The following is a 24976-nucleotide window of genomic DNA, read 5'->3' on the forward strand; positions in this document are numbered from 1 at the left end:
AGCAAAGGGAAGTAGATGTGAGAATCGGAGCTTTCTGCTTATTTGGTCATCTCCTCTCTCTCTCTCTCTCTCTCTTTTGTTTCATTTCTTTTGATACTACATCTATTTCTTATCTCTTCATTTTGTAGTAATAGAAGAAGCCTTAACAGTTGCAAGATTACATATTTATATCAGGGTTCAGACTGTGAATTCATTCTTTTCTAGGGAAGCAGAAAGATCATGTAAAAATGGTGACCACATGTTGACAGAATGCATGATTTAACAAAACCAAAGGCAATCATTTCAAAGAAAAATGTTTTATTTTCTGCCAGCAGAGTATAATGGAGAGAAATTGGCCGGTATTATTTTAAAAAATTGCCCAAATCACTGTAGTTAGTGTAAAATTGTCTCTGGAACTATTTCCTGTAAGTTAACCAGACATATGATTGTATCCTTTCTATTTTGAATACTGAAGCTCACATTTCAACTGTCTTGTATGGAGCCTATCAGGTATAATAGCTCTTTGTAAAGGTGCTTCTTTCTTTCTCTTAGTCTGTCCCATCTAAGCTTGCACCTTCATTCACCCCAAACGCAGGATACTTATAGCTTGGGGCTTTCTCAAACTTTGAGCTAAATATTATTCACTAACAAATCAAGACCATAAGCTACTCAAAACGTGCTTCTCTAGCCTGCAAAAGTTCAAGCGAAATTAATGTAAACATTGTTTATCATATTGAAAATTCTCTACACATTTCAGTTGAAAGGAGATTTAATTTTTATTTAACATGTGGTTCATAGGGCTTGCTGTTTTTTTCGTAGTACTTAAAGTAATTTCAGACATTACACACTGGGACCTGCTTATGTCGTTTGTAGGTACAGATTTATGTGTCAATGAAAGAATAATGCAGTCTGATAGGATTCCAATAGTCATACACGTCTGAGTAAGTCAAAAAAGCATGAGCCTCATGGTGGAATGTTGGTGGTGGTATTGCCACTTTGACCAGTTGCTTTCAGGTCAGTTGCAGATCGTCCCATGAAATCTAAACCTGTTTTGGAAGAATTGTGGAGTCAGCCATGGAAACAGATTGAAAAACATTATAAATATTACCCGCTTTTTATTATAATACTTGCCCAATTAACTCCCCTCACCTTGGAGACAGAAAGGAGTATTGTGTTTGTGTCTGTGCAATGCCAGAAATACTGGTGCTCACAAAATATAGACTCTTGGTTGGTTTGGATTTAGCCTGATGCTAGACAGCAACCAACATGTGTTGTTTGATTGTTTGATCCAGATGGTTGGCATTCTGTAGGAATGTTCTGGGGCATTACACTATGCATAGAGGGTAAAAGGCATACTTTACAAATGTAAGTTTTGCTATCATTGGAACCTCTCCCACCCACCAGTGGAAAAGGGGTTTAATTTATGTTTAAACAGAGGTATAACTCTTACATAAACCCCATGCTTCTCTTAGTCAGCTGATATTCATTATTATCCATTACTCATGGGTAACTGTTTTATGCTCTGCTTTGTCAGTTCTGAGAAGACCCAGATTTTCTTTTGGGAAAGTGGAGATAAGACTATTTCATTGTTATTAATCAGAAATTTTAGGACAGTTTTCATGTACCTACGAGTTTAATAATTTCACTGAATCATATGTGAAAGTGAGGTTGCATATTTCCTTATTGAAGATTCTGTGATTGTATTAGATACTAACAGCTAAGCAGTAGGGGAGGCAGGAGGGTGGGGGAGGACAGACCACTTTAAAACTGTAGGAAAAATGGGCAATAACTTCCATGCACTTTAGACATATCCCCTAGTAGTTCATTAATGGTACATGACAAACACAAGTGAAAATAGGATCTTGACGGGGAAAGATGTACTGGAGAACAATATCTTTGTTTTTCCAGTGGCAAAACACAGAGCCAGAGAAATTAAATGTCTTGTCTAAAATTATACAGTTAATAGCAGCAGAGGTTGGCCCAGCGCCCATGTCTCACTACTTAGAGATCACTTTTTGATTGTAGTGAACAGCAGTGATTTTCTCATATTTTTCCTTATATTGAATAGCTTCCTTATGTGGAGCACCTGTACCTACCCAATTAACTGTACTTATTTACCAGATGATCTGTCTTTGAATTGCTTTAGTCTAAACCTGCTTACAGGTCACTTTTAGAAACATACTGGTTCCATCCAGGACCTCCCACGGTTAGCATGAACTAACCGCTCAGATAGACCTGTCTTGGATGGCTCGGTTAGCCTCTGTCTGCCTAGGAATGCAAGTTATTCTGAGCCAGAGAGGAAGGAAACTTGACTTCACAACTGGAACTCCCTCTTTCTTGGCAAGAGTAGGATTTCCTTGGCACGGACATTTCCATATGACCTCCACCCCACTAACGGATCTGTTAAATTGATTCTTTGAAAGGATGTAGATGGGGGATCTTCAGAAGATACAAGCCCCTCACCCAAGTTTATGATACCCAAATCAGGACACACAGTGGCTGTTGAGCTCATGTGGAAATGGAGCACATTGACATGGAGTAAAGAGGGATTCTTTTCCTTATTCCTGATTTTTATACAGAAGTTGTCCAGGAGTTTATACGAGTTTGTTTGTAAAGTATGCTATAAAAACCTAAAGTTGGTTTTATGTGTGAAGATCTAAATCTACATTTAGCTCACAGTAGCATGTAAATGAACACTTACAGAAATCTTGATGAAATGAGTCAAATTTGCTCTCATTTTCTGCTTGCCATCTCTCTCACAATTTGTATAGAATTTTGTAAAATCAGGAGTTGTCCTTGTGAGCTTGAAGAATTTGGGGTTATTTTCTCTGTAGGCTTTGGCTTGATGTTTGTTTGTTTTTTTTTTTTTTTCCCCTTCCTTGTCATCATGGTCCAAATACAGGTATTGATAACCATGCATCATGACTGATTAAAAAAAAAAAAAATTCCAAAAAGGCTTCTAAATGAAAGCTGTAATTTTGTATTGGATTTCTAGTGACATGAGCAAATCACTTGCTCTTTGCCCTTATGGATTTTATAATGTCATCAGAGTCTATCAATAAAATTATAGCCTACAGTCAAGCATACACCATTCCTTACTGTATTGCATAGACAAGGGGCGGGGAGGGGGTTGTGCACAAATTGTAGAATGTCTGCCCTGGGATGCCCGTCAGCATGTGTGTGTTTGCTTTTTCCGTGGAGATCTGTACAATCAGTCCTGGAAGCTGCAGATGAAAAGCAGTACCTGACTTTTACATAGGAATGTTCTCTTGCTTCCACCTGCTGTGAGTGAAATTGACTAGAATGTGCCATTCTGATCAATTTCATAAAACGGCAGACTCTACTTATAGACATGGTGGCCGTCCCTTCCACCTGAGCTGTCAGCCTGTACCTGGACACTGCCAGAGACTAGGAGCATAGAGCCAGAAGGAAGCGAGACAGCCACAGCTGCCCCAGTAAGCAAAGTAGATGCACAAACACGTAAACCCTTTTAAAGTAAATAAGGCAAAAACCCCCACAAAACGCAAAAACCCATACCCAGAGGCAAAGGAGATTTAGGTGTATGTAGGAAAACAATGGTTCCAGAACTTTGTTGAATTTCAGAAGGTCTCTCTACATGGGTGTCATACTCAGTCATTCCGAAATTTATAAGGATTTAGTATCTCATCTTAAATTGTAGGTACCCTGCCCGGTGAAATCCTTTTTTCTGTGATCTCCTATATGTTCTCTTTGGAGCATTGGCTCTGTCCACTTCTTTGTATTTCTAATTACACATTACACAGACCTAGCAAAGGGATACAATAATTATGTGAAGATCTAGGATTCCCCCTTAAAAATGCTTCCCTTATTCCTTATTGTTATATGTCTAGCTAACTTGTGGGAAGGATTTATGGTGATTTGGTATTCTGAGAAAGACTGTCTATGATTAACAAAGGACGCTAGACAGGCTGTTGACTTCTCTTCTTTCTTCTTGACTCAGTTTGGTGGTCACGATAGCATCTCTCCAGAGTGTAGAAAGGGGGATGAGACTGTTGTTTGAGATTTAAATATTTTTGACAAGGAAGAATTTATTAGTATCAGAGTTTGGTGTGGAGGGGGTAATATCTGTGTTTCTTCTCTCTTTCCCTTCTTTACTGTAGTACCATTCCAAGGACTGATTTACTGTGTAAATTTTATATCAGTAGCACTACTACTGGCTATATTGTTTACTAATTTTAGTCATGACTTTTAAGGACATTTAGTTCATGAGCATAATCCTCTTTTAGCAAATACTTATTGAGGACCTACATAGCAGGACACTGTCTCTCAACATTATTGTGCTGGCAACAACAGAGTCTTATGTAGCATGCACTGTTAAGAAATCGTTAACGTAATTTAATCACTAAATTTTCAGGGACTGCACGCTAATGACTCATTGTGAAAAGGGCTATTTTAATTTTTATACAAGATTTTTTGTACATGATGCCACCATGGTGAACTGATTGAACTTTCAATTGTTATTAAATGTTTGAAACTGTAGCTTAAATGTTGTAAATGGACCTATGCACACATATCTTTTCAGTATTTTTAATTTTCTGAGCTACTTTTATTAGGTTAAACCCTATGAGGGGCTCCCGGCTAGCTCAGGTGGTACAGCGTGTGACTCTTGACCTCAGGGTTGTGCGTTCAAATCCCACGCTGGGTGTAGCAATTACTTAAACCCTATGGAATAGTCTATCTAACGCTAATTAATTTTTCCTGATTATTTTTAGGAAATTTATAAAACAGAGTAAAGAAAAAGCAGAAATTTGATCACTCAGAAAGTCATTTTAATAATTATAGTTTCTTCCAAATTTAACTTTCCTCACATTCATTTTATGCCTCTTTCTGGTTTCTTCAATATCACCTGACTGCTACACATCTTCCTATCCTACACCTTATGTATCCGGTAATTAAATCCTACTCTCAGGAAAGGTTATTAATGGCATTAAACCACAGATTGCTAACTGCCACCGGCCAAATGAGGCCCATAAGAGCCTGCAAAGAGTTCCACTTTTTAAATGAGATGCTAATATTTTCACAAAATGGAAGATTTTACATTTAAAAAAAAAACCCCTAGATTTCTGATTTCTGTTAAAAAAGAAGACGTGGCAACTTTGGGTTCATATTCCCATCTAGTAACAATGTTTTTCGTTTGTGTGTTTGTTTTTTTTCTGAATAATGAACGCCCCCTGTTGGCTGGGTAAGTGCACTCCTGTTTGCCATAGTCCGCACCACTCCCTGTTACCTGTTCAACAATAAGGTCCAGTTGCCATTGTCAGGTTTGCATTGCTCTCTTATTCTTAGTCTTCTCTATTCTCTTGTATAATTTTGTTAGGTCCTGCAGGTATTTCAGTTTGTGACCCCTAATGTAAATTTATTTATACCAGATTCACAATTCATAGAACCAAAAAAAAAAAAAAAAAAACAACAACAACAACCAAAAAACTCCTACTCTTCCTGGATATGTGAATTTTATTAAATGAGATATGATGAAATCAGATGAGGGAAATTGTATACAAGAAAATGAGACAAAAATGAGGGGAAAGAAAACAGAATTTGAAGGATAATTATGAAACATTTAGTAATTGAGCTAGTAATGCTCCAGTACCACCTTTAAGAATTTGGGAAGTGATGAGTAGTTGGAGAAGTCATAGCTGAAGGCAGCCACATAGATAATTTAATCCCCTAACAACAGTGGTGTGTTTGTGTGAGTGTGTGTGTGTGTGTGTGTGTGTGTGTGTGTGTGTCTGTGCATGCACACATATATATTTAAAGAGGGAGTCAGGTCCGCAACCGTGAGAACACGACAGTTACCCCATTGCTCTTGGTGTCTCATTGATCTCCACACTATCTTTGTAACTGTGCTGTTGGGAAACACTGCTGTTTTCAGAACTGAAACTGAAGACTAAGTGATCTTTTGTTGGCTAATAACTCAAAAGGAGACCTTGAGGGAAAACCCTATAACATGAATATCTCAGCCCAAACAAAACAAAATGAAATACAGAGAGAAGATAGAAGGTAAATTTAAGAACAGGCTCCTGTGAAGTGCTGGTAGGTGAGTAAAAGGCCACCGAATATCCATTTTGGTCAAAGACTATACTAGGCCGAAAGGTCAGGGAGGGGGTGCTCAACCATGTGTTACACGTTTTGTGTGTTTTAATTTTTGGTGGCTTCTAGATTCTGATACTGAGGTTGTTTATGGAGCCTTCACGTACGGGGCCAATTGAGAAAATCTCTGGCTTTCACCGCCCCATTTCAGTTAATGAGGTTCTTTGATATCAGCTTACAAGTGTGTCCCATCCCCCCACCCCCGTGCTTTCCTGCGTCTGAGAATTTGCTATCAACAGTTTGGATTCATGTTACTATTAAAGTTGTGGTAATTATTTGTTCAAAATCAGGGAATTCAGTGCTGACTTTCAGTCAGTGAGATAACTGGGTCTTTTTAGTTTCACATACATATATCATGATAGAACCTTTGGCTTTTCCATGAGCAGCCTGCAAACTCATGAAGAAAATGTGCCTAATTATTTTATTCTTATTTTACATATTGGAAACCTTCCATACATCGATATGTTACCTATCTTTATCATCCTGTTACGTAGCGAGATTTGGCTCAGAATAACTGATGTATAGCTCCTCAAAGTCAGATTTTTAGGAGAGGACTAAACATTTATCAAGGTTTTTCAAAAGAATGTAGGATCCATGGAGGACTTTGTTTCTGACTGGGTAATGGAAGCCTGGAAATAAACAGGCATTGCCTATGTTGTCCCACTTCGTAAAGCCCCTTAGTGGAGGTATCATGACTCTGCAAATTATAGGTAATCCCTGGCATGTAATAACATCTTGACTCCTGCATGTATGTACTCCAATACCATGGAGCCACCTACCACCAAGGGCCCAAACCTGTTAGAAGTATGAGGTACAACTGTCAATGGAAAACCAATGAATGACCCTGGTTAGAATGGTTTGGTCAGTGTTATAGAGCTTAGAGATCTCAAAATATCCATCGGGGCAGCTTCTTACCCTAGACTTGAGTCAGGATCTAAGAATGTGCTTGCAGAAGCCCATTCTATGTAATATTTTGTGTGTGTGTTTTCTCCTGGGTAAGAATCGAAGGTTGCCATCACCGGAGAAGCCAATCTCTACAGGGTAGCACAGCACATATCCAGCCAAGCGGCTCGCATAGTGTATACTGAGTAAAGTGCTGCTTTTGAGGTCGGGGAGCCTGGGCTGCGTGGCTCATGGACTCAGTCTTTTGGTTGGAGACAAGCGTGGGATAACTTAGGAAGGAATGAAGACCTCGCCCAGCTTTACCAATTCCAGCAAAGCATCTTCTCTCAGAGGAATGACCAAGCCAAGCATTTTCTCCAAATATTTAGGCCCTTCTATTGCAAGAAGTGGTGACAGGCTGACATTTGATAGCACTATCAGGCAAACCTTTATTAAATGAAAAAAGCCTTTGAGCATCGGGGCACTTCTGAGGCTCAACTTGTACTCCATAAAATAAGTTATTTTTTAAAGTAATTTTATATAAAAAAATACATGCTTGTATCTCTAATTCCTCCACAAGGAATTTCTACCATGTAGAAATAACCAGTCTTAATATTTTGGTTGATTGGAATTAATCTAGATTTGGATATATTTTATCTGTATATCCACCTATATAGATATATAACTACAGTTGTTTGATCCCACTACACTGCGGCTTTATAAACTGCCTTTTATTGCTTAATATATTGTAAAGAAAAATTTTCCAAGCCACTGAAGATTTTTTTCAATATCCGTGTTCAGGATCTTGTATATTCCATAATAGGCTTCTAAAGTTTATCAAAGAGACGGTGAATATTCTCTTAGCAATATATTCACATCCTTAGCTTTAGTCAAAAAAAGACAAATTTCTAATCCTTTGGATATGTATTTGCCAAAGTGTTCTCTAGAAATTACAACAATTTACATCCCCGGCAACCATATGCTGTGCTTTGGGGACTCTTGATGAAAGATTAAATAAAAATATGTCTTAAACAGATAGGTAGGGGATAGAGCATATAGTCTCTTTAAGACCTGTTTTCTCTGTTGTAGTGTTTAAGGAAAGGGTGACCATTTCACTTAATTATCTCTATTTCACAAAGGAATGCAGGCAGTTATAGTATAATGGTGTGTTCGTTGATGTCAAGTAAAAGCATGTGCTGTTTGCAGTGTTCATATGACCATAACTTTCATTTTTCATACTTAAAGATCTTCAAACTTGTCAAAGCATGCTTTCTCCTTTCCAAGTTTCTCCTATCACGCTTGAAAGTTTTCAAAAGCTTTCTTCCACTTAGTTGTGCTTTCAAAAGTGTTTGAAATCACACTTAAAGAAAATTAAAGGAAAAAGTGAATTTTCTCTCTAGAAAAAGGTCATTTGAATTTGAATTCCAAAGCAATTTAGTTTGAGACTCACAGCAATTAACAGCAAATTTATCTACTTCAAATTGCAACGTTTGTAGGCCTGAAAAACAGGGTTTTGTTGGACATTTCATTAAGAAATTAATGTTTTCATAACACTGATGGGATTTAAATAGGTGATTATAAGTTAAGGAAAATTTGGTCAGTGACTTAATTGTCTTATAAATATGATCAGGAAAGGGGGTATCGTGAGGACTTTATTCCTGTAGAGGCAATGTACGGCGGAGGTGAGAGGGCCTTATGTGAGTCATCTTGCCAAGGTTCACATTCCAGCTGCAACCCTCACTGGCTCTGGGCAAGTGACTTTCCCTCTCTGTGCTTTGATCTTCTTCTCTGTGAGATGAAGACAGTAATATTCCAGGGTGACCAGCTGTCCTGGTTTGCCCAGGATTGTCCTGCTTTAGCACCAGAAGGACAAGATCTCGGAAAAGACATCCCAGAGACAGGAAATCTCCTAGTTTTAGGGGGTCTGGGTGGCTCAGTCAATTAAGTCTCCAACTGTTGATTTCAGTTCAGGTCATGATCTCAGGGTCCTGGGATGGAGCCCCACATTGCATCAGGCTCTGTGCTCAGTGGGGAGTCTGCTTCTGTCCTTCTCCCTCCCCCTCTGTTCTTACGCTCCCTCCCCGCACCTTGCACTTGAGCTCTAAAATAAATAAATCTTAAAAAAAATATCCTAGTTTTGGGGTGAAGGATGTGGCAAGTTTGAGGGGAAGTACAAAATCCCTGCGGGGGTCCCCAAAAGAGGAGCTGAAAGCAACACTGTTTTCTAGCTTCCAGTGTATCCAGACATTGTCTTCCGTAGTTGCAATTACCCTTTTTCCCTTTATGGCTGATATTGGCAACCATGAATTAAATGAGATGATATTTAAAACCTTTAGATTGTGGCCAAAATAGAGTAAGCATTCAAACATGTCTGCTTTTATTATTATGTTAAGGTTCATGCTATTCTTTGGTGGGACTGAGTAATCTTAAAAAGCAGAAACGTCATGTGTACTTTCCTGCTATTGATACTAAGGAAATCAGTACTATAGCTCCTTGGAGTGGTAGCAATTCCAGCAATTGCCCTTTGCATGGTCAGTAAAATGTCCTGCTGTCACAGGTGCCCACCATTCCCTCTCATTTTGCCTTTCAGCAGAGATGCTCTGACCCTTTCAAATATTTAGCAGTAGACTTTCTTCTCAATGTGTGCTCACGACTCCTGTTACTGTTAATGGAAGTTACACATGTGTGCTCACCAGGATGAGAAAGGCTTTATCCCATGTCGGGCAAAGGCCCGTGATCCTGAATCTCTTTCTAAACTTCAGACCTGAAGAGAACAGTGTAGGGAATGGCTGCTTTCTCACTGTATTAGCTTCTTCAATTTCCTTTTAATTGGAGCCTGCAATCCAGATTCTTGTAACTTCAGGAGGATGAACAATACAAATTAAGATCTGGATGCTTTCCAGGAAGGGCTCAGCTCAAAGAACACTTTTTTTTTTTTCTTTTAACACAGTTGTGGCTATTCACAAATCGCATGCCGTTGCCTAATGAGTCCATATTTGCTTCTGAGGTTTCACATTTGCAAACTACACTGCTGAGAAAGTAAGGGAAGTGTTCACCCACCTCTGGTGGGAGCTGACTGATTTAATGTACAGGACAGATAAATACTAGAATAGTCAAAATTCTAAACCGGTAGCACGGAGCCTTCAAATACACTATCTTACCCTTGTTCAGGACATTCATTTCTCCCTAAGAATTCTTTCTAATGTATAAGACTTCAATTTATGTTTAAGAACTAGTAAACTATAGCAGTTTGACAGCCATTCACACTTAATTCTGTGCATTAAACCAACAGCATTCTTTTCCACAAACATCCATTGTTAGGACAATGCTCTCAGACAGAATTTATGAGAAATGGAATTATGTTACCAAGGAGATAGCATTTACTATAATGAAGAGTAGATCCTAGAAAATGGCCCCTTTTACAGCAGCTCAGAGCAGAGCCACAAAAGCAATTGATTGGTCTTGGCATTTAGTCTTATATCAGCTGTGTCATCCATAGCTTCAGGAGTGAGAACACTAATCTAAAGTGACATTTCTGTTCTGGCGGGCTTTTCTGCCCTGATGAAAGCAATTACTTCATTCCTAAATGATAATTTGCAGGAGTTTCAACCACTTTAATTGATAATTTTTTTTTGTTCTGAGTTCAATTGTGAAGTGATTAGCTGATTTGGTAAATAGAAATTTAAGGTGTGAAATATACAAGTTGCTCCAAGGTAAAGTGCTCTTTATTGGGTGGAGAGAAATTACTTGATAAAGCCACAGTTTTTCCATTATTATGGAACTGCCAGTTGTACAGCTTAAAGTTCTGGGGGAAAATGAAGAACAAAACACTTTGATTCATGAGGTTTTTGGCAGACACCAAAGCATACAATGAATAGTTTGGTCTTGCTGTGGTTCATTCAAGGATTATTTGAATCAAGGTGAACATTGGTTGAAAAGGATTGTGCAGACCTCTCAGCTTTCTTTATTACTATTCTAATGACTCATTCTGGAATTAAATCCTCTTATTTAAAGTGTTAAGAATAAAAACGCTCATTGGCTAAAACCAATTAATTTAATTATTAAGTTCAAACATACACAAGGCATTTTCTGAAGATGAGGGAAGGCACTCAGTTGAATGGCTCTAATTACTCTTTTGATCTATTTTACTACAAGTAAAAAATGGGTCATGATTATTCAATCAGAATATATCTTAGTTAAAAATTTTAAGGATGCATCCTAAGTTTGATACTTTTATCAAATGTTCGCAGTTGCAGATGTTCTTGACACTTTTTGAAAGCAATCAATTTCATGATATTTTCTCACATGGGGAAAAATAATGGTCATTTCACATGTTAAATGAGAAAAATAAAGCAAGAATGAAGGTCAAACTGATTTAGCACATCAAACAGTCTTTGTCAGCCAAGCTTAATATATCCTGAGTTTGTGGAACAAATGAAATTTTGCTGCTATGTTACACTTTGCTTCCAAACAACCATTACAACTGGTTTTATATATTGTGTGAGCATCAGACCATCAAACAGTGCATCTTTACTGACGTGTTGCTGCAGCAATGATCTACAGCAGCAATCTGCCATTTATATAAGGGCAAAATGTGCATCTATATTTAGTTGTGAAATTGGCCTATTATACTCTTGATGTTTACAGAGGCTAACATAAATTAATGATGACAGCTATGAGCAGTGCATTAGTTAAGCAGCAGAGTTCTTACCTTGAACTTGAAGGTTCCAGTTTTAACTTCCAGCATATACTGTATACTCTTTCCTTCACACATTAAAGGAAGGTTTCTGAAATGATTACCTTTTCTTGGAGAGCATTAAAAGACTCCAATTTTTGAGCTATGCAGTGTATAACCCTGCTAGATAATAGCTGTTTATGCATTTCTCAATTATATTGCCTTGTAAGAAAGCCGATATTTACAATCATGAGGAAAAATACTCTTGAAAGATTTTTTTTTTTCTTTGCAGTAGGTTGATTTGATTGACTTTGAACTCTATGTGATGCCAATGTGTATTGGGCCGTTTTGTTGAAAGTAGTGAAAGAAGGGCAAGCAGTGCTTATAGAATCTTTACTTTTTCCCTGGGAATCCTCCTCATTCTGCTCATGTCAGGGCAGGAGAAGGTACTGGAGTAACTATAGATTTCACTGTTAACTATGACCAGAGATCTGACATGTATGCAGGTGTTCAAAGGTTCATGAGTTAAAATGCTGAAACCTTTGATGAATTTTTGATGGCTGCATTTTTAATACAGGTCGACCTTCTTCCTTTGAGGCTGCATGCCAGATTAATTGATAAATAGTAGAAGTCTGTAGTGCTGGGTTCTTCTAAGCAAAACAAGTAGGAAAATCCATAAAAACCTGACTTTCTGCCTCCTTAGAAGTACTTTAAAAAGGCCAAATAAAAGTGGTTCTGACTCTACCTTTTCTTTCCCCTACAGTTAGAGGACCAAAATCTGCTGTGGTCTTTTATAGTGATGGGTTATTGTATTCTGAGAGCTTACATGAAAGTATTAAAACTGAGGCTGAGAGAGTAGATTTTCATGTAGACATAGTGTGAATCTATTGATAATGTCCTTATCAGGAGCCGTTCCACAAATACAATTATAAATTATATGAAAAGAACTGATAAAAATCTGGCTATGAAGAAGTCATCGGAGAAGAAGAAACATTTAAGTTGACTTACTTTTGTTTTACTCTGTGACAGTTACTTTGCTCCTTGTTATCCCCTGTAGATCTCCAGCTATATTATTTCCATAATCATTGTAACTATTTCTGCGAGTAGGAAATCAAAGTAATCAATTTTGCAAAGCTAAATTTGATAAGCCACAAAGGATACCTTACCTCTTTTAATTTAATGAGTCATCAGGTGCAAAGTTATCTGTTTTTTTCCCCACCATGGACAAGTGGCCCAATAAATAATTGACATCTTTATCCAGTTCCGTGGCAGCTTCAGAGAAATTGCAAATACTGAGTCAATTTCATAATATTGGCTTTGTGATAGTGGCAGTGCCTGTTCTTTAACTTTTTACTTTTTCTTCCCCTGCTGTTATCTTTTGCTTGTTTCTGTCTCAAGAAGAATTTCATTATTAGCTTTGCCCCCCCCCCACCCCCGTGTGGAAGCTAAAGCAGCAAATGCCGCCGGCACTTTCATATTTCCCCACCTACCAGGCAGGATGGGTGAGCTCTCCATGGTCCTGGATTTGGGGTTTCATCTGACATCAAGGAGAATTTCTAGATTTGTGAGGTTTTGAAAGATACTTTGAAAGATCACCTTTCTGCCAGGAGTACTCATAAGATCATTCTGACCAATAATTATCATTGCAATTTTGAAGTTTGTTTTTTTTTATAGAAGTTTTCACAATTCTTCTGAGCACTACATTCCCTTAACAACAGTTGGATATTCTTTTATTTATATATATATATATATATATATATATATATATATATATATATATATAAACACAATTGCTTATCTTGCACTTGAATGCCATTTTTTTATACTTTAGTGAACTAAAAAATGCCCACTTATTACTCCTAGTAAGAAAATCATTGATTTCTGAACCTTTTAATCATTCATTAATGGAATAAGTTTTATTTGAAAACTCATTAAATATGGCTGTGGTATACAACAGACTATAGGCGTAAGGAAGACTATAATGAAAAATCAGTATCATTGCAATAAAGGAGTTTTATTTTGCTTTAAGTATGCAATGTGATATGTCAGAACCAGTGACGAGAAATGATACTGGTGAGAACAGTGTGTACATTTTAAATGAGTATTGTAGACCTAAAACCATAGAACATTTAGTGTGAAGCAAATTTAGGTTTTCATTTAATATATCTTATATAGTATTACTGTGTGTCAGGCACCATTTAAATATTTTATAAAAATTAACTCATTTGGGGCACATGGGTGCCTCAGTTGGTTAAGCGTCTGCCTTCGGCTCAGGTCATGATCCCAGGGTCCTGGGATTGAGCCCTGCATCGGGCTCCCTGCTCAGCGGGGAACATGCTTCTCCCTCTGCCTGCCCCTTCCCCTGCGTGTGCTCACTTGCTCACTCACTCTCTCTCTCAAATACATAAAATCTTAAAAAAATTAACTCATTTAATTTCAACAAGAACCTTTTGAAGCAGATAGTATTATCATCCCATTTCATAGATGAAAGAAACTGAGGCAGAAAATTAAATAAACATACATTAATATTTTTTTTGAAGATTTTTTATTTATTTATTTGACAGAGATAGAGACAGCCAGCGAGAGAGGGAACACAAGCAGGGGGAGTGAGAGAGGAAGAAGCAGGCTCATAGAGGAGGAGCCTGACGTGGGGCTCGAACCCGGAACGCCGGGATCACGCCCTGAGCCGAAGGCAGATGCTTTAACCGCTGTGCCACCCAGGCGCCCCAATACATTAATATTTTTAACAAGGGATGGTTGTTAAGGAGAGTTCATTATGATGACGTCAATGACAAAGAGTGGGGGAATCAACTTTATAAGTTTTATGATAGGAAATCCTAGATATTAGATTGTTACCCTTTTGGTTGTGAAGAAGCCCCTTGGAGATTCTGAAAATTATTTACTATCTTCCCCAAAGTATACACACAATTTTGCATATGACCTCTTGATTTATTTATAAATTAATTAATACGTGTGTGTGTCTTCTGAAATTGTTGATTTTGTTGTTTTGGTGGTGGTGGTGATGATCGGTGAGGATGATAATATTGTCATCAGAGATTTGAAATTTTGGTTTGCTGAGGATTAAGGAAGAGTCTCTTTTTCTATTTATCCAAAGACTAGGTGGAGAACATCAGAGCAGTGGGAAGTTTGGACGCAGGGACTAACTTACTGTCTGTCTGAAGTCGAACCATTTTTTACGAGGCAGAGATCAGCACCATAACATTTTTTAAAAAGATTTTTATGTATTTATTTTAGAGAGAAAGAGAGAGAGTGCGTGTGTGCCAATGGAAGCACAGAGGGAGAGAGAGAATCTCAAGCTGACTGCCTGCTGAGCAGGAGTGAGACCTAGGACTCCATCTCAAAAGCCTGATGGGATCATGATCTGAGCCAAACCCAAGAGTCAGACACTTAGCCAATTGAGCCACCCAGGCACCCCAGCACTTTACATTTTATTCGTGTACAATCATTCCATTCTTTCTTTAGTATTCTAGAAGTACAATGAAAGTTTTTGGTTTAGAACAGAATGTACAAATACACAGTTAATTTTAAGTTTTAATGTAGTCCTTAATTCAATTGAAGAATTACTTACAACTGGGCTCTACTTCACAAAAGCAGGTATAAACTTAATCCACAATCTGTGTCATTGTCTTAGGGTCTTTAGCTTAATCTCTTCTATCAGCATCTCTATAACCTTTATAATCCTTTGACTGTATTTTATTGCTGTTGCCCTCAAAACCAATTGCTACTTATTATAGACACAGTGCCATTATTCTGAATCTTCTGAACTGCGGCGTCTGTATAATGCTGTCCTGTGGGAGTCATGGAAACCCTTGTATTAAGATTATGGCCAAGACAATTACTCCAGTAGGGTAACACAGAGTGTTAGAGTTAAAAAAAAAAAAAAGCGTAGGGGTAGAGAGGAGAAAACCAACAAGAAGGTGCGTCAGGAACACATGAAGTAAGTGCTGCCCAGTAGTATTTTATTTTTATTTTTCAAATTTTTTATTTTTTTTAAAAGATTTTAGTTATTAGAGTGAGAGAGAGCATGAGAGTGGGGTGAGGGGCAGAGAGAGAAGCCAGCTCTCCACTGAGCAGGGAGTCCAATGCTGGGCTTGATCCCAAGACTCCCAAGATCATGACCCGAGCTGAAGGCAGACGGTTTACTGACTGATCCACCCAGGTGCTCCATGCCCAGTAGTACTGTCGATAAGTCAGGTGTCAGAATTAGGCTAGGCAAGAGTTTGGTTAGGCGAGGCACGCAAAGGCACTAGTGTCTATGTATTCGCCTTCCATGGAGTGGAAAGAGGTAGCCATTCCTCCTCTACCTAGCCGTTGGAGCCCACTGAATTGCTGCATGTGATCTTGGGCTTTGCCTACCTCCTCCATAGAATAAGGGTTTTTTTCCCCTCAAATTATTGATAAACCTATGCATTAATATCAATTTCAGAATAATGGACTAATCTTCTACTTCCTTCAGTTGAACAGAGAAATTCCTAGTATGAATATTGGTAATATTAATTAGATAACAGATGAACCCATTTGAGATCCTCTGAGTGACATGTGTAAAGGGAAAGTTACATATAACATCCATGTAAAACTGCCTTCAAAATTGGCCCCCCAAATTCTTAACCCGATTGTAAAATGCATCCCTGCTCATTTATTGGCCAAATGACTTGTTTTATTAGGCTTGCATTATTTTTTAAAACTTCAATATAAAATTAAAACATAACATAAAATTGGAAATGCCATATAAAAATTCAGATTGTGTTCTCTAGAAAGAGCAACACCAGAAATCTGGCACCAGCAGGTGTGCCTTCCTCTGGAACAGCAGTCAGCTGAAACTGTCCATGCTGTCCCTTTGAGCTGTTGTCCCCCAGGTCCTGACAGTGGCCATGAGGCCTCTTCACTCATGGACATTCCCTTCCTTAACCCGGGGAGCTCTTGAGTTTATAACTTCTGTTCTGGAGCTCCATCATAGTCACTTACTGAACAATAACAAAAAAAATTGTAAGTTTAGCCTACCTTCTGGAGTATTATTTGATGAGAAGAACATAAAGAGAGCAAAGCACTGAACTTGAACCACTGCACTCTACAAGTGGTAGAGAAAATGTGTCAAAGGACATGGTTCTTTTGGCTCAGCTGACCTAAATGGTGTTAGATAGATTGCTTTTGCTGTATCAAGAGGGGTATGAATGGTTCTTTTATCCTAAGATGTTAACCTACATGCTGGTTATACTTAAACTTTGTCAGATTTTAAGGCATCTCTCAGTTTATTTACATAATTTTCAACAAGCCAGAATGGACTATAAAGTTGCATGAGGACCAGTGATAATTTGGGGAAATAAGTGGCATTACCATGCTTTTCCCTTGTAAATTAGTGATGTTTCTGCCTGAGGTTAACACTTGAGACGTCGAACGGCAAAGGTTTGTTGTCTGAGACTGCCGTGATGCTGAAAATGATAACATGAACTTGTGTAGTTCGGAGAAATAGGTTAGTTAGCTAATGTAGAATCTTTTATTAATAGAGTGAAAACAGCTGGGATATTGCCTTAGCAAGTATTTGACCAGAGTATGATGGCATTGCTTTAATTATATAGATACTCACTAAGAGATTCTAAGTGTCTGCAGTGAATACAATGTTTTTACCATGAAAAACATCAGATGTGGTATAGTGTAATAGGAGGTGTTATTGTCCATATTATACTGCTAGAGATTGGGGCCGCATTGCCGACCTCAATTTGATCTATTGCTCTGGTCTTGCTTCCTTGCGTGTTTCTTTCTTTCTTGTTATTTTATAACGGGCACCAGAAAGCTAGGTTCAAAGATTGTAAAATGCCTTCAGAGCTCCATAAAATGGAAATTTGCAAATGATTTTAATAGCACCTTGATACTGTAAATATTGCCCAATTACTTATCACCAGGGTCTGATTTGGGTTTTATTTCTTGTCAGACATAAAACAGAGCAATTCAGAATAGGTGGAATTCTGTCAGATGCTCAAACACAACTTCAGTTGTGCCAGATTCTGCCCTCAGCAATGTGAGCAAACTTCAAACAGAAATGCACATGAATAGTTAAAGGAAAATGCTGGATCCCACCTGTTGCATCTTCTGTGAAGTAATATGTCTATAATGCTTATAAATTTTAATAACCCATAGAGGGCTTTATCTTTTTTTTTTTTTAAAGATTTTATTTATTTATTCGACAGAGATAGAGACAGCCAGCGAGAGAGGGAACACAAGCAGGGGGAGTGGGAGAGGAAGAAGCAGGCTCATAGCGGAGGAGCCTGATGTGGGGCTCGATCCCAGAACGCCGGGATCACGCCCTGAGCCGAAGGCAGACGCTTTAACCGCTGTGCCACCCAGGCGCCCCAGGGCTTTATCTTTTAACATTAAATTTATATTATCTTAAAGTTTGACTTTTCTGGGTGATGTATTTTATTCTCCAGTATCTTAGAGAATCTGTCCATCTACTAATGTATATTCATTAATAAAGAATGAAAGTTTCTCTTATCAACCAATTACCAGCACATTTATAAAGTTACATTGAAATCTTCATTTTCAATGGGATGTTTTCTTATTGAGTCCTTATTGAGGACTAGAAGCATATAAACGCAATTCACAGAATCAACAAATAAAATGTTAATGTTTACCCTTTGTTCCCCAAGATGATAACTGAAATACATTTTTAAGAATGGGTACTTTTGATGGCTTAAGATCCTATAGTGATAACCATTAAATGAACAAAATCATTAGCCTGAGAATAGATATATAAATACTAGCCTCATCTTTTCAATTGCTTATAGCTGGTAACATCAAACTTCACCTGTAAATCTTAGGTCTTAGAAACAAAGAATGTATCTCAATGCATGGCCAAATAGAGGAAAAAACCTAATAAGCAAATGACTTTTATTCATTGCACATAAGTTTGTGAAAAGTAAGTCCAGAGGTAGAATTTGTGGTTTTAGTGACATTCTCTAGAATTCATTTTACCATGGTCCTAGAATTTGGAAGAAGATTTTGGTAGATTTTTGCGAGAGGAAAAAAGGAAATAAAAAGAAAACAATTTCTATCTTATGTCAGAAACACATGTTCTAATGAGCACTTTTTCACTCCTTTGATTGCAGTTTACAAGCATTGAGAAAGGAGAAATCCCGAGATGCTGCTCGCTCCCGCCGGGGAAAAGAAAATTTTGAGTTCTATGAATTGGCCAAGTTGTTGCCTCTTCCTGCAGCCATCACTAGCCAGCTCGACAAGGCATCCATCATTCGACTTACAATTAGCTATCTGAAAATGAGGGACTTTGCTAACCAGGGGGACCCTCCGTGGAACTTGCGAATGGAAGGCCCTCCACCTAACACATCAGTAAAAGGTAAGTTTTAAGCCCCTGTTTATTCTGGAATATGGTGGTCTGTAGGTATCTCTAAGATGAAATGTTTACCATCATCCTTTCTTCTTTTCCTGCATATCAAATCCTTTAAAGGGATACAAATGTGGAAATCTGAACTCTGCATGAGAAAGACACCATGTGAAGGTGAAATAAACCTCTTCTATTTCTTTTTTATTTTCCAAAAGTCTGTCAGCCTAAATATTCTATCACTTTATATAAGGTTTCAGAGAAATGAGAATGAGATGACTTACCTTAAAGTGCTTCTTGGGTTTAATTTGTGTTATGCTAATACATGCAAATTATTGTTGATGGATGGAATATAAGACTATTTGTTAAAGGGTGGAACTAATATTTTCTGTCTTTAGTAACCAAAGAGAGGAAGGGAGCCGAGTCCAACTGTAGTAGGCATTTTGAGTAATGATTTTATTGACTGATAAAACAGTTCACGTATTAATGTTTCAAGACTCTATACAAATTGCCTAAAAATTGTTTAAATATAAACATTTATTTGTCATCCAAATCCTTGGTGTAGTCATTCTTAAAACTTATTAATTAAAGGTTTTTAGGTCTTCTTCACTCTGATAGGTAAGAGAGCTATTTTCTTTTGTGTTAGTGAAGCTTCTAGTAATTTATAGCATGTTTAGCATATGAATATGCATGCATATGTTTATTGATGTAAATGCGGTGTTGGCCTTTGATTTTCTATCTTTAACGGTGTATTATTGAAGACATTGGACTTGAGGGATCTGCTGGCTTCTTGTGCTCTAACCATGTATCTAGACCTTTGGTGGACATAAAGCTGGATACTTAGCAAAATTGTAGGCAACTCTGGGGAAGGAATTAGGTTCTTTAGTGAAGTGATTACACCTTGACAACTACCTTTGAAGTCCCTCTACTCCTGGCTGTTGGAGGAAAGGGTTCTAGTGGGGAGCTGTAACCTCTTAGAGGATTCAAATTAAAATGAAGGATCAAAAGCAGTGACTATTTACAATTGAGGGCTAAGAGGTGTAATCACATATATATGCATGTGTCAGTCTGTTCATATCTCCACGTTGGTACTTACAAACTGTTCCTTACGCATATGAGAGCAGGAAAATTAGAATTTAAATTGTAACAGGTTATTTCCCTCTAGAGCGGGGCAAACATTTTCTGTAATGGGCTATCTAGGAACTCTTGTAGGCTTTGAGAGGCTCTCAGCTCTGCCGTTGTAGCATGAAATCAGCCATAGACAACATGTAAACAGTAGGGTGTGGCTGTGTTCTAATAAAACCACACTTAACAAAACAGGCAGCTGCCACCAAACTTGGCCCACAAGCCAAGGTCCACAGATTCTTGCTCTAGAGCAGGAGAATGACACTGAGAGGTTGAGAAGAACATACAACAGAGTTAGCTCTTAAGGGCAGCGTGTCGGCATAAGGTAGCAAGGCACACTCATGCTGTCCTTTTACAACCCTTCTGTCCTTAAAAATACAGACGTCAAGTTGGTAATGTACCAGTCTGTGTTCCAGATGCTAAGGTCGGAGCAGATTTTCCCAAGCTAAAGATGTGAATATAATCCTAGTAAGTATGTTGTATCCGTAAGAGTTTATTCAGTGGTCAATCATGTTTATTCCAAATCATACACGATGAGAAGGGTAGGTGTAACAGGTCAGAAGTCACAGAATGTGCAAAATAGATTCTTGGGCTTCACTTTGAAATGCATTGATTGAGGGACTGGACGTGGCTTAACCTGCTTAGCACAGTTATCTTTTATTTCCATTTTTTAATTTAAAGGGGTTGGCAGTTGATAGGCTGCCTTGGTAGTGGTGGTTACCCAAGGAGGAAAATGGTTCCATGGTCTGTCCATTCTTCTGTGAGGTGATAACCCTGATAACTTTCAGAATTATGGCCTTTTAGAGATGGAAAATTCTAGCTCATGTAGAACCATGCCCTCATTTACAGATGAGGACAATGATCTAGAAACAGCTCAAAGTGAAGTATTAGCACATTTAAAACGGGAATCCATTGTCTTGCCTTTGGGTCTAGTGCTCTATCACATGGCGTTGTTTCTAGATATGATATTTGATTTGCATCCGCTTTATCGAACATTCCAGGTCAGGATTCCCTCAGCTTTTGACTAGGACTGATACATCATTTTTACTTTGTGGACTTCAATCCATTAAACGCCGTAACTACTTATGATAAAGATGGATACAAAAGATAAAATATGGTCTCTGCTGTCATGGGCATTTCGGTCTGTGGAAGGACGTGGTGATGTCAGTGAGAGAAACGGGAAGGTTGAGATGGGTATTTAGGAGGCTGGAAGGAGAGAACAGGTGTGATTAGTTTGACAGTCCCGTGCAGATGATGGCAGAGTATCCAACCTGGTGCACGTGTACTCGCACTACTAGAGACGGGGGACAGTGAAGGTGTGAGCATAGTGACTCTCTCTAGTTGACCCTGGCTCTCCAAAGTTGCTAGGAATGCAGTGGGCACGTTCTGTAAGCTGGGTCTGCTGTACAATATATGTATATTTTATTGCTCTACTCCCATTCTTTAATGCAAACCTGTTACTCATTCTGATCAAACATTCATGAAACAACATCAAAAGAAATTCATTTTAATTTATTAAGGTCTTCTATGTTGTGCCCTTGAAGAAGTTCATGTGGATAAACAAGCTTATATAAATAGCCGGCAGCATCATGTGAAGTGCAGTTCATAATCCCACAATAAAACGACAGACATTATACTTTGTGCTTCTCCAAGCAGTCTCTTGAATAAACCTAAAGGCATTTGGAAATTTATATGAAAAGTACTTACACGATGTAGGCAATGTTTTTTTTTTTTTTTAATGTGATGAGTTGTTCATGTTAATAATTAAATTTCAAAGCTTGAATTTAAATTTGTCCCACACAACTATATAGAAACTTAATCATTTTAATTTACTGCTTCAGAAAGGTCCTTCACTCTGCCCTGTATTCATCACATCTTTTCTTAAAAGTCTATAAAGGTTGATGAGTTTGTTTTGTGATGCCCATTGTGTATAGATTATTACAAGTTATGCTTGCAGAAAGAACACTCAGGTGACAGTGTGTAATGTGTCCTGAGTCAATTACTTCATGGAAATGATATGTTAAGCAATTGGAAGGTAACAGATAGTTTTTTCCATTATTTTAGAAATATCTGTATTGTTATAATACAGATCAAATCTACAATGAACATTATGCATTATTCAAGAAATGACCAGGCATTCTCAGCAGTGTTTCAGCTAAATAACTGATGATTGTAACCTTTAAAGAAATCTCATTGTGGTGACTGTTGGTAAATCACTTCTCCATTCATAGTAATCTCTATTTAGAGGCTATCTAGAAACCATTATATCTTTTATTAATCTTAAAAGCAATAGCTGCTGATTTGACATTTGCTAAAACTAGATAAATTTTCTTTTTAATATCACAGACTTCAGTCAATTTTTGGTATATATCTGCTACAACTCTATTAATCCAGGAATATTTACCACCGTAGCATAAGTTTTATTTCAATTTAAGCATCGTAGCTTTTAAACAACAATTTGTGTATGTGTGTCAGGCAACAATGCTCAGATATGTAAAATATAAGATGTTTTTAGGCTTTCGAAGGAAACTGTTGAAAAATATGCAAGCCAACTGGTGATTAAAATTGAACACATTAGGGAACAATTTTACTATTTTCATGGAATTTTCCTTCCCTATGTAAAGGCAGTGGTAGGTATTTCTGAGGGGAGAGACCTGCAGGTCTTTATTTAAGGAATGCGTGACGCAAAGACCAAACTGTTACGTTAGCATCATGCTTAAGACAGTCACGTGTAGCAGTGGAGTAGAGGACATCTTTCAGAGTAATGCTCAATTACTATACTGGTTGTTCCCCAAACTTAGATAGCGTTTTATAAAAATGATTCTGTTTCCACAGAAGGTAGAGAATCCAAGACCGTCTGCATGATTATTGTTCTTGGTCTAAGCAGCTCAGAGGTCTCCCAGTTCCTGTTTGGGCATTTTACTGTGTGCTGACACACATTTACTTCTACCAACTGACGTTCAGACTTGGAGGCAAGTGTCCTACTCTACATTATTTAAAAAAAAAAAAAAAATGTGAACCGCAATTTCTTAGAATCCGTGCATGGCATGTACACCAGCCTGTGGTATTCTTTCTTTATAGGCAGGCAAATAGTAGTATCCAGACTGAACCCTTAGGTTCTGAGCAAATCTTCCCTGTAGGAGCAGGAGAGCAGGATAAAAGACAGAGACTTGCTCCTTCTTTGGTTCCTGTTCTTGCCTCTACGACTTTCAGTAGACTGGGGGCCCAACTCCTGCTTTAGTCTCCAATTTCACTTTCCGCAATCCAAAGTCAGGGGTGGCTCCATGGGGCACCTGGGTGGCTTAGTTGGTTCAGTGTCTGAATCTTGGTTTCAACTCAGGTCATGATCTCAGGGTCATGGGATCAAGCCCTGCATCAGGCTCTGTGCTCAGCATGGAGTCTACTTCTCTCTCTCCCTCTGCTCCTCCCCCAGTCATGCGTGCGCTCGATAAATAAATAAATAAATAAATAAATAAATAAATAAATAAATAAATAAAGTCTTCAAAATCAGGGGTGGCACCGAGTGGAAGTGGGGCCATCCAAAAGCTGAGCTGCCAATGTTCACGCCTGCTTATTTTGGTAGCAAGTGCCAGGTTTTACTAGTATATGAAATACGATGTGATATAATTGCCTTTTCTTAGGTATGCTTCCAGGAAGGCTCTTTAATTACATGTTGTTATCCTCTTCGATCTCTCTAGTGAAGTTATGACTTCTGAAGGAAGTTTCTTGAAGAACTGACCTTTTACTTTATTTTATTTATGTCCTGATAGGACAAGCCTTGTTTATATTGCCATCTCTGAGCCTGGGCATGAAGGGCTTTCTGACAAATGTGGACTTGATGGGAGCAGAGTATGTCTCTGAGACTGTAATTCTGTGCAGCTTTGCATTTTCTCAGGGAAAGCTCCCTTCTCCACAGAGGGGGGACTCCGTCTGTCTGCAGCATGCAGCATGGGCAGGCACTGCTGGTTTCCCTGTCAGAGGGTTGGACGGGTCAGCATGACGTTCAGTGCGCCTGGCTCTGTCGCGCGTCCGGAGCTACCGTCCACTCCAAACACTGCTGCAGCGGAAGCCTGGTTGTGAGCCTGACGACTGAGAACGACTGAGAACGCGTGCGTGCTCTTGGGTGCTAGTCCGCCATTGCCAGGGCAGCAAACCGTCAGAACATCTCAGCAGCAGGGCCACAAGACTTGACTCCTCTTGTTGCTCCGGGTCATTCTGGGGCTGGGCAGATTTAGGCTGAGCTGAGCTGATTGGGTTACTTCTTGCCATCGCTCTGGCTGGACTTGCCTCCTTCCTCAGGGGTCGGCTCAGGTCTGCCCCCTGTCAGGGGACAGCAGAGACTTGGGAGAGGCTCTTTTCATGGTGATGGTCAAGGTGTAAGAGGGAGGAGCAAAAAACAGAAGACTTCTTCCGGGACTTTTTGTGGAGACTTTTAGAAATGTGGACAAAAGAGTGCGCGAGTACTTTTGCGTTCTATGTCGGGACTCACCAGTCTGTCCCCCTATCTGCTGTCATCTTCTTTGTCCCTAGAAATACTGAATACCTCAAACCATACGTTTGTACCTTTGTACATCCCATCAGCTAACCAGAATGCCCTTTTCCTTCTTTTGGTTTTGCTGGATCCTTGTTCATCTTTAGAAACCCAGCTCACATGTCACTTTCTTGGGTGAATCTTCTCTCCTTCCCTAAAACATTAATCATTTGTTCCTCTAGGTTACTGTTTGAGTCTTCTGTTGCTTAAGTATCAATTCATAATTCTTTTCTTACTATACCTATCTTTATCTTTACACTGTGAGCTATTTGAGGGAACAGTCTGGGACATCTTATGCATG

General features: G+C 38.5%; 1 protein-coding gene across 1 annotated transcript in view; it reads left to right on the top strand.

Annotated features, from left to right (window-relative positions):
- The window catches only part of NPAS3 (neuronal PAS domain protein 3), an 816434-nt gene that overhangs the window by 230561 nt on the left and 560897 nt on the right, over positions 1–24976 (top strand). Inside the window, exons 3-4 of the mRNA XM_057306389.1 lie at positions 18790–19034; positions 19146–19196. Coding sequence (XP_057162372.1) covers positions 18790–19034; positions 19146–19196 — 296 coding nt within the window. The remainder of the gene's footprint in view (positions 1–18789; positions 19035–19145; positions 19197–24976) is intronic.

This window comes from Ursus arctos, unplaced genomic scaffold, assembly GCF_023065955.2.
Source record: "Ursus arctos isolate Adak ecotype North America unplaced genomic scaffold, UrsArc2.0 scaffold_37, whole genome shotgun sequence".
Lineage (NCBI taxonomy): Eukaryota > Metazoa > Chordata > Mammalia > Carnivora > Ursidae > Ursus > Ursus arctos.